General features: G+C 39.6%; 1 protein-coding gene across 2 annotated transcripts in view; it reads right to left on the reverse strand.

Moving 5' to 3' along the window:
- DRAM1 (DNA damage regulated autophagy modulator 1) overlaps positions 1-11,062 on the reverse strand; it is a 45,282-nt gene that overhangs the window by 15,146 nt on the left and 19,074 nt on the right. For both annotated transcript variants that reach the window (XM_060112493.1, XM_060112494.1), the window contains exons 2-3: positions 5,869-5,936; positions 112-254 (exon numbers count right to left, since the gene is read on the reverse strand). In XM_060112493.1, the coding sequence (XP_059968476.1) occupies positions 112-254; positions 5,869-5,936 (211 nt within the window). The remainder of the gene's footprint in view (positions 1-111; positions 255-5,868; positions 5,937-11,062) is intronic.

Below are 11,062 nucleotides of genomic sequence, written 5' to 3' on the forward strand. Positions count from 1 at the left end.
CAACTATTTGAGAGCTACGCTAGCACAAGCGTGCCTCTGGTGCTCTTGCTTCTCTCCTCCAGATACATATACTCCATCACCCCCAATAACCAAAAACATTTCAGTTCATACCTGGAAATTGGCTACAATGCCCATTCCAATGCATCCCACCAATCCTAGAACTAACGACACCAAGTTAAAAACAGGAGTGCTGAAATAGCTGGTTTGGTTTTGCTTCTCTACTATTTTATATCTTGTGTACATCGTGGCTGCACCTGAAAAAGAAAGGAACTGATGAATTTTTATTTTTTGACTTTTTAGAAGGAAAAACACATGAACAGTTTTTATGGCTTTTAAAATAATTTGTATTTTCAGTCTCCTGATTGCAATAGTCTCCCCACTCGCTCACACCTGCCCTTCCTCACCCCATCTTACTCTCCCCTGCCATGTGATGCATACACATACACACACACACACACACACACACACACACACACACTGTCTTGGCTGTTATCCTTTTCATATAAATGCTATTGTGCACGTATTGTTCTGGGACTTGCTTTTTTATTTATTTAAAAATGTTCCATGGTTGGGACTTCCCTGGTGGCACAGTGGTTAAGAATCCGCCTACCAATGCAGGGGACATGGGTTCGAGCCCTGGTCTGGGAAGATCCCACATGCCGCGGAGCAACTAAGCCCGTGCACCACAATTACTGAGCCTGCGCTCTAGAGTACACGAGCCACAACTACTGAGCCCAAGTGCTGCAACTACTGAAGCCCGTGTGCCTAGAGCCTGTGCTCCATAACAAAAGAAGCCACAGCAATGAGAAGCCCACGCACCGCAACAAAGAGTAGCCCCTGCTCGCCACAACTAGAGAAAGCCTGCACACAGCAACAAAGACCCAATGCAGCCATAAATAAATAAATAAATAGATTTAAAATAAATAACTAAATAAATTTTAAAAATAAAGATGTTCCGTGAAGATCTTGCCAATGTCAGTACACATAGGTCTACCTCATCATGGTATACAGTGAGATGCCATATTTATTTCATCTTTCTCCTAATGATAGATTTCTACATTATATGTTTTCCCTATTACAAACAATGCTCAGTGAACATCCTTATATAGAAGGCTTTGGCGCACTTTCCGTGTTTCTGAAAGATGAATTCCTAGAAGTAGTATTACTGGGTCAAAAAACTATGCTCAATTAAAATGCCAAAAAGTAGCTCCAAACTGCTCCAAGACTGAGGCAATTTATACTCCCACAGCAGAGTTTGAAAGCAATTCTGTATGCCCTGTCCTTTTAATTATTGCCAATCTAACAAATGAAAAATGGCAACCTGTTTGTTTAATTTGCATTTCTCTGATAGTCAGTGAGATTGAGCAACTTTCAGTGTCACTACTCATTTGCATTTCTTCTGAAAATTGCATGTTTATCATTTTTTTTATTTTTGAGTTTGTTCATTTTTAATTTGTAGTTGCTCTTTATACATTATGTACATTAGTCTATTGTCTGCTATAAATATTACAAATTTTCTTCTGGTCTGTTGTTTGTCTTTAACTTCATGAATCTTTCATCACTTAGAAGTTTCAATTTTTATCTACCCAAATCTGTCAGTTCTTCTATTTAGCTTCGGGGTTTTGTGTGTGTAAGTTTAGATAAGCTTTTCCATCCTAAGGTTTTAAAAATATTTTCCTATACTTAGATCCAAATCCTCTTTTTTTTTAAGATTTAATTTTATTTATTTTTGGCTATGTTGGGTCTTCATTGCTGTGCGTGGGCTTTCTCTAGTTGCAGCGAGTGGGGCTACTCTTCTTTGCAGTTGGGCTTCTCTTTGCGGTGGCTTCTCTTGTTGCAGAGCACGGGCTCTAGGCGTGTGGGCTTCAGTTGGTGTGGAGCGTGGGCTCAGTAGTTGTGGCACACGGGCTTAGTTGCTCCATGGCATGTGGGATCTTCCCGGACCAGGGCTCGAACCCATGTCCCCTGCATTGGCAGGAGGATTCTTATCCACTGCACCACCATAAGAGGAAGTCCCTCCTCTTATGGTTTTGTTCTTCATGTTTACTTCTTTAATTGCCATTGGCTTTTGTGAATGGTGTGAGAGCAAATTTAACTCAGCAAATTTAGCTTACAGAAAAAGTCACATAGATATGCAGAGATATGTTTAAAAGATATTCACTTTAGCATTGTATATTATAAAATGAAAAATACCCTAAATGTTTAACAATAAGGGACTGAATTATAAATTATTATACGTCCATGAGATGGATATCATGCATGTGTTAGGATAAAGTAGATTTCTGTGTGTTCAATGGTGTTATAGTGGCCATAATATTTTTTGCTGAATTTTTAAAACCAGTCTAAAAGCTAATCATTTATCATAGAGCATTTTAACATTTTAAACAGAGATATTCATGTCAGATTCTCCCTTGCCTAGAAGCAAAAAGCTACATTTATCACTTGCTAGTGATAAAATAATCTAAATCTGGACTCTGGGCAAGGATGGTGTAAAAGGGCACTGGGATTGACTGACTCCTATTTCTACTTCCCCTTGCTCACCTCCAAAACCTTGGGAGGAGAAGACCACAAATGAGTGATGGGGTGAAACTCCCTCTACCAAGGAGGATGAACCAATTCTGAAGATGCTAAGTCACTAGGTAGGCTTTCCAGCACCTCTGCCCCTTCCCGCCCTGCATCAGTAGAGAGGGCCAGAAAGTGCTCGTTATGTGATGGGTCCCTGGCAAACACCTGATTGTTCTGCAGGGTTAAGGGTTTATGGAAAGAGCCCTACCTCTTCCATCCATATACCCTCATCACCCATAGAAGACTGAGTTTTTTAGTCATTACATTAATTGGCTCATGAGAGAGGGTTGTAGCCTCTCAGCTGCATCTCAGGTGCATTTGAGGAACTGAAAAATCATAGCTGAGTGGGAGACAAACTGTTCCATGCTTCACCTTTCCCTTCCTTTGTCAGTGGTTCAAAAGCTTTTGTGAGTATCCAAGTCCCTTAGAGCACTGGTTCACAGCACATATGCTTGGGCCCCACTTCCAGAAGTTCTGATCCAGTAGATCTGCAGTGTGGCCCTGGAACAGGCCTTGGAACCAGCACCCAATAGGATTTTCTTGTACACACTCTGAGAAACATTAGCTTCTAAACTTTAGGTGTCTTTGGCTTAACGCAAATGCATTGGATATAAATCACAATTTTAGAAATTACATTTAAAATTACATTAAAAATTACATTTAAAATCCATTTCAAATTCCTGTGGCAAATTACCAGATAAAGTGAATAGTTCTATAATGAGGCCATAAATAACTTTGGATTTCTAGTCACTTGAGTTTCTCAAAGTAGAGCAAAACTGTAGTTGCAAAGGTTATACTTTTTAAAAAATCACATATACCAAGCATAAACCCTAATGTAAACTATTGACTTTGGGTGATAATGATGTGGCAATGTAGGTTCATCAGCTGTAACTAATATATTACTCTGGTGGGGGGATGTTGATAATGGAGAAGGCTGTGGGGGGTGTGAGGGAGCAGGGTATATATGGGAAATCTCTACCTTTTCCTCAAGTTTTCTGTGAATCAGAAAATGTTCTAAAAAATAATGTTTGTTAAAAAATAACAATAAAAGAGGGCAGACAGCAGAAGCAAGAAGAACTACAATCATGCAGCCTGTGGAACCAAAATCACATTCACAGAAAGATAGACAAGATGAAAAGGCAGAGGGCTATGTACCAGATGAAGGAACAAGACAAAACCCCATAAAAACAACTGAATGAAGTGGAGATAGGAAACCTTCCAGAAAAAGAATTCAGAAAAATGATAGTGAAGATGATCCAGGACCTCGGAAAAAGAATGGAGGCAAGGATCGAGAAGATGCCAGAAATGTTTAACAAAGACCTAGAAAAATTAAAGAACAAACAAACAGAGATGAACAATACAATAACTGAAATGAAAAATACACTAGAAGGAATCAAGCAGAATAACTGAGGCAGAAGAACAGATAAGTGACCTGGAAGGCAGAAGGGTGGAATTCACTGCTGCTGAACAGAATAAAGAAAAAAGATTGAAAAGAAATGAAGACAGCCTAAGGGACCTCTGGGAAAACATTAAACGCAAACAACATTCGCACTATAGGGGTCCCAGAAGGAGAATAGAGAGAGAGAAAGGACCCGAGAAAATATTTGAAGAGATTATAGTTGAAAACTTCCCTAACATGGGAAAGGAAATAGCCACCCAAGTCCAGGAAGCACAGAGAGTCCCAGGCAGGATAAACCCAAGGAGAAACACATCGAGTAATCAAATTGAATAATTAAATTAAATTTAATTAATTAATTTAATCAAATTAAAGACAAAGAAAAATTATTGAAAGCAACAAGGGAAAAACGGCAAATAACATATAAGGGGACTCCCATAAGGTTAACAGCTGATTTCTCAGCAGAAACTCTACAAGCCAGAAGGGAGTGGCATGATATACTTAAAGTGATGAAAGGGAAGAATCTACAGCCAAGATTGCTCTACCCAGCAAGGATCTCATTCAGATTTGATGGAGAAATCAAAAGCTTTACAGACAAGCAAAAGCTAAGAGAATTCAGCACCACCAAACCAGCTCTACAACAAATGCTAAAGGAACTTCTCTAAGTGGGAAACACAAGAGAAGAAAAGGACCTACAAAAACAAACCCATAACAGTTAAGAAAATGGTAATAGGAACATACATATCAATAATTACCTTAAATGTGACTGGAATAAATACTCCAACAAAAAGACACAGGCTTGCCGAATGGATACGAAAACATGACCCATATATATGCTGTCTACAAGAGACCCACTTCAGACCTAGGGACACATACAGACTGAAAGTGAGGGGATGGAAAAAGATATTCCATGCAAATGGAAATCAAAAGGAAGCTGGAGTAGCAATACTCATATCAGATAAAACAGACTTCAAAATAAAGAATGTTAAAAGAGACAAGGAAGGACACTACCTTGGATGATCAAGGGATCAATCCAAGAAGAAGACATAACAATTATAAATATATATGCACCCAACACATAGGAGCACCTCAATACATAAGGCAACTGCTAACAGCTCTAAAAGAGGAAATCGACAGTAACAAAATAATAGTGGGGGACTTTAACACCTCACTTACACCAATGGACAGATCATCCAGACAGAAAATTAATAAGGAAACACAAGCTTTAAATGACAAAATAGACCAGATAGATTTAATTGATATTTATAGGACATTCCATCCAAAAACAGTAGATTACACTTTCTTCTCAAGTGCACAAGGAACATTCTCCAGGACAGATCATATCTTGGGTCACAAATCAAGCCTGCGTAAATTTAAGAAAATTGAAATCATATCATTATCTTTTCCGACCACACCACTATGAGATTAGAAATCAGCTACAGGGGAAAAAATGTAAAAAAAAACAAACACATGGAGGCTAAACAATACGTTACTAAATAACCAAGAGGTCACTGAAGAAATCAAAGAGGAAATCAAAAAATACCTAGAGACAAATTACAATGAAAACACAATGATCCAAAACCTATGGGATGCAGCAAAAGCAGTCCTAAGAGGGAAGTTTATAGAAATACAAGCCTACCTCAAGAAACAAGAAAAATCTCAAATAAACAATCTAACCTTACACCTAAAGGAGCTAGAGAAAGAAGAACAAACAAAACCCAAAGTTAGTAGAAGGAAAGAAATCATAAAGATCAGAGCAAAAATAAATGAAATAGAAACAAAGAAAACAATAACAAAGATCAAAGATCAATAAAAGATCAATAAATAAAAATACATAAACTGTAACATTTTACTTCACGTGAGATTGGTAATTTTTAATTTATTTATAATAATTATTGTGTACTTACCAAGAAATGCAGAGCAGTTTATCATAAATCCAAAAATACCACTCTCTGGAGGTGTTGTTCCTGTATCACTGAGAAAGAGAAGACACGTCCAAATTAATAAAAAGGAATTCAGTTCAGCCCTCTGGGCAGGCATGTAATTGGCAGGTATTATATTGTGTCCCTTCTGGGTGTTCAGCCACTTTGAATTCCAAAGATTTGACCTGATTTTGTTCTAAAGTATTTTCAATTTGGGCTCTGAAAAATTAAAAACTATTTTTTCTTTTTTCCCCAGTTTTACTGATATATAATTAACAAACAGCACTGTATAAGTTTAAGGTGTACAGCATAATGATTTGACTTACAGACATCATGAAATGATCACCACAGTAAGTTTCGTGAACATCCATCATCTCATATAGATACAAATTTTTTTGAGAACTTTTTTTGTTATAATGAGAACTCTTAGGATTTACTTTCTTAACAACTTTCATATATAACATACAGCAGTGTTAATTATATTACCCATGTTGTACATTACCTCCCTAGTACTTATTTATATTCTAACTGGAAGTTTGTGCTATTTGACCACCATCATCCAATCCCCCTCTTCCTCACCCCTGGCCTCTGAGAACCACAAGTCTGGTCTCTTTTCCTATGAGTTTGTTTGTATGTTTGTTTGTTTTGAAGTATAATTGACAACACTATGTGAGGAAATATTTAAAGTGAATGGTGGTGGTGTTTTTCAGATGATCCCACCTGAAAAATCTGATGTGTGTGTTCATTCTTGATGAGGAATTGAGTGAGACTATTTTGGTGGGGGGAAACCTGGTCTAAAATCACGTTTGAAAAGTCTACTATTTGAATATTAAATATACATAAACACATCACTTTAATTTTTAACAATATGATTTATGCATAAGAATTTACACTGCTGAAAATATGATAGAAGGCTGAGCAATAAATATTATTGATGCCTGTCAGTACTTTATGGAAATAGGGTATCATGGGTATTACTCATGGTGATAAATTATTTTAACAAAAAAATAGCTTCTATGAGACATATTTCAGATGCAGTCTATCAATTAATTAATTCAATGAGCTGGAATGTAGCATTTGACATGTGCTGGCTTCTATTCATTAATGCCAAGGTTTACGTTTTTATACTCTCAAGCTGCTTGCATAAAGCACAGTTTCAAACTGATGGCAAAGGCGCTCCCAACATGAAACAACTCGTACTTGTCTTGAGTGTTTCCACGTTTTAAAACAGCTCTGAAATTTAAGTACTGAAAAATGGATCAAGTTGAAAAGATGCACTTCAAAGTGTTTGAAAAATTCCACAGGAAGCCTGTGTGTGCAGGAAGCAGGAGTCTTTAAGCTTTGTGAACACTTAATATTTGAAGAGTATGAAGAGGTTAATGTTCCCCCTTCCCACAAATTCCTCTAGTCCCAATTACTTCAATCTCAGTGTCACTTGTACCTGTAAGAATCTGAAGGGTTTAGAATTTAACATTACAATTTTTCCTACAAATAATCTTTTTTCTCACTAAAGGGATGTTGAGGTGAAGGCTGCCCAACGTTTGGGATGCCCTTCTGAGCACATCGTCCTGAATGGGCGAGGAGGGGACGGGAACCAGTGATGGAAACAGCTGGTGGAAACAGCTCATGTGTGCCGTTGGGCAGCACTTTTGCCAGAAAATTCTCACAGGGAAAGGAAGCCTTCTATTCTTGACCTCAGGGTATAAAAAAGCAGCTACCGATGACTCATGCAAGAGTACTTGTTGGCACAGGTCTGAGAGGAATCTGCCATGCGCCAGGAAGATTGTTGGTTGTGGAGAAGTGAGGAGGATATTCAGCGGGGTAGGTAGGTGGGGGGACAAAGGTGCTCTAACAGGAGATGAGAAGATGACCATACCTGGGAATGATCTGTCCAGGGAGAGCAAACCAGGACATATTTCAAGGGCCCAGGTATGCAGTCCACATGGCATCGAACATGTGATTCGAAAGCTCAGAATTTCAGAGTGATATTTTATTCTTGCTTATCTGTACATTTAAAACCATACAGGCAGGGCTTCCCTGGTTTTGAGTGGTTGAGAGTCCGCCTGCTGATGCAGGGGACACGGGTTCGTGCCCCAGTCCGGGAAGATCCCACATGCCACGGGGCGGCTGGGCCCGTGAGCCATGGCCGCTGAGCCTGCATGTCCAGAGCCTGTGCTCCACAATGGGAGAGGCCACAACAGTGAGAGGCCCGCGTACCGCAAAAACAAACAAACAAACAACAACAACAACAAAAAAAAACCATACAGGCAGAATCTGGGAATTCCCTCACAGTCCAGTGGTTAGGACTCCATGCTTTCACTGCCATGAGCCTGGATTAGATCCCTGGTCAGGGAACAAAACAAAGAACCCACAAGCCACACAGCGAGGTCAAAAACAAAAACAAACACACAAAAAAACCCATACAGGCAGAATCAAAAGTGCTTTGCAAACAGCCTTTCCATATGCATTTGTTGAATGAATGACCATCAGTACTGGCAGTAGACACTACTTTTTGAACACTTACCATGTACCAGGCACTGCTAGGTGCTCACCCTACGTCATTTTATTTCACCCTCTCAACCCCACTTTATTAAGGAGGAAACTGGGTATTGGAGAGGTTATATAACTTGTTCCAGGTCCCAGTGCTATCAAATGGAGGGAATCTACATTCCATCCATGTGTCTGACTCTGCTTTCCTGCCTCCTCTGTGCCCTAACAGCAGGCAAGGAACGAAGCAATTAGAAGAATGACTGGGGGAGGAGAGCAAGCACAGATGTGCTGGTAAATGCTTAACAAACAGCTCTAGAGGGAACCTGATTTGTAACACAGGCCAATTTCCATGCTATAAATATTCCCAATATGTCAAAATTCAAGCTACCAAAATGCTGGTCACTGAACAAGGAGTTGGGAAAAAATGCACACAGTTGGCTCATCATGCCTTAGTTGTATACCAGGAAGGTGTAAAGTAGGTTAAGACCTCATAGCTTCTCAGATGCCATCATTTAATAATAAAACACCTTTGAAAAATGGTTCTGAAGAACCTAGGGGCAGGACAGGAATAAAGACGTAGACGTAGAGAATGGACTTGAGGACACGGGGAGGTGGAAGGGTAAGCTGGGACAAAGTGAGAGAGCGGCATGGACATATATACACTACCAAATGTAAAATAGCTAGTGGGAAGCAGCCGCATATCACAGGGAGATCAGCTCAGTGCTTTGCGACCACCTAGAGGGGTGGGGTAGGGAGGGTGGGAGGGAGACGCAAGAGGGAGGAGATATGGGGATGTATGTATATGTACATCTGATTCACTTTGTTATAAAGCAGAAACTAACACACCATTGTAAAGCAATTATACTCCAATGAAGATGCTAAAAGAATAAACTGGAAACTAATACTACATTGTAAATCAACTATATTTCAATAAAAAAATTTTTTTAATTAAAAAAATAATAAGAAGAAAACACTTTTGGGCTTCCCTGGTGGCACAGTGGTTAAGAATCCACCTGCCAATGCAGGGGACATGGGTTTGAGCCCTGGTCCAGAAAGATCCCACATGCCGTGGAGCAACTGGGCCTGTGCGCCACAACTACTGAGCCTGCGCTCTAGAGCCCGCGAGCCACAGCTACTGAAGCCCACATGCCTAGAGCCTGTGCTCTGCAACAAGAGAGGCCACCGCAATGAGAAGCCCACCCACCACAAGGAAGAGTAGCCCCCACTCACCGCAATTAGGGAAAGCCTGCACGCAACAACAAAGAACCAACGCATCCCCAAATAAATAAATTAATTAAATAAATTAAAAAAAAAAAAAACCCCACCTTTGACAATTATTCACCACCATGGTCTGATTTTCTTTCAGGATTACTCAGTCCATAACACCCACCATCAATGCATGAGTACCAATAGGCCTACATTCCTACACTTGGCACTACAACATAGGAAACAATACTACAAACATAGGGGAAAATATGAATGCACCACATTCATAACCAGTTATTTGATTAAATGAAATCATCTTTTAAAAAATTTTTATTTGGCTGCAAAAATAACCATAAACTTTATCCACTCATCAACAAAATATTTATGGGACACCTACCATGTGTTAGTACAATCTGAGTCACAAATTTCCCTATTTATCAGGTAAGAGTGGTCAGTGTGTGATTTATTTCCATTAAGTGACAAAGTGGTACCTAAACTACACTTGGTGATTTTTTTTTTTTTTTTTTTTTTTTTATTTATTTGGCTGCACCGGGTCTCAGTTGCAGCATGCAGGATCCAATTCCCTCACCGGTGATTGAACCCAGGCCCCCTGCATTGGGAGCATGGAGTCTTTACCACTGGACACCAGGGAAGTCCCCCATTTGGTGAAATTTTGCTTAAGAATATTTCAAGAGGGGGGCTTCCCTGGTGGCACAGTGGTTAAGAATCCGCCTGCAGATGCAGGGGACACGGGTTCGAGCCCTGGTCCAGGAAGATCCCACATGCCACGGAGCAACGAAGCCCATGCGCCACAACTACTGAGCCTGCGCTCTAAGAGCCCCGTGAGCCACAACTATGGAAGCCCGCGTGCCTAGAGCCCATGCTCTGCAACAAGAGAAGCCACCGCAATGAGAAGCCCGCGCACTGCAACGAAGAGTAGCCCCCACTCACCACAACTAGAGAAAGCCCGCGCGCAGCAAAGAAGACCCAACACAGCCAAAAATAAATAAATAAAATTAATTAATTAATTTTTTAAAATTCAAGAGATAAACAACGAAGTCCTACCATATAGCACAGGGAACTATATTCAGTATCCTGTGATAAACCATACTGGAAAAGAATATGAAAGAGAATATATATATATACATATATATATATATATATATGTATATAACTGAATCACTTTGCTGTACAGCTGAAATTAACACTTTGTAAATCAACTATACATCAATAAAATTTTGTATAAAATTTAAAAAGAAAAAGAGTATTTCAAGAAAACTTTCCAGGGAATTCCTGGTCTGGTGGTTAGGACTCTGTGCTTTCACTGCTGAGGGCATGGGTTCAGTCCCTGGTCAGGGAACTAAGATCCTGCAAGCCATGCAGCTTGCTGCGGCCAAAAAAAAAAAAAAAGAAAGAAAAGAAAAGAAAAAACTTTCCAAGCAGAAAATGAAACTGTGGCCACTTCTAAGAACTTTTAAGGATA

This window comes from Mesoplodon densirostris, chromosome 11, assembly GCF_025265405.1.
Source record: "Mesoplodon densirostris isolate mMesDen1 chromosome 11, mMesDen1 primary haplotype, whole genome shotgun sequence".
Classification (NCBI taxonomy): domain Eukaryota; kingdom Metazoa; phylum Chordata; class Mammalia; order Artiodactyla; family Ziphiidae; genus Mesoplodon; species Mesoplodon densirostris.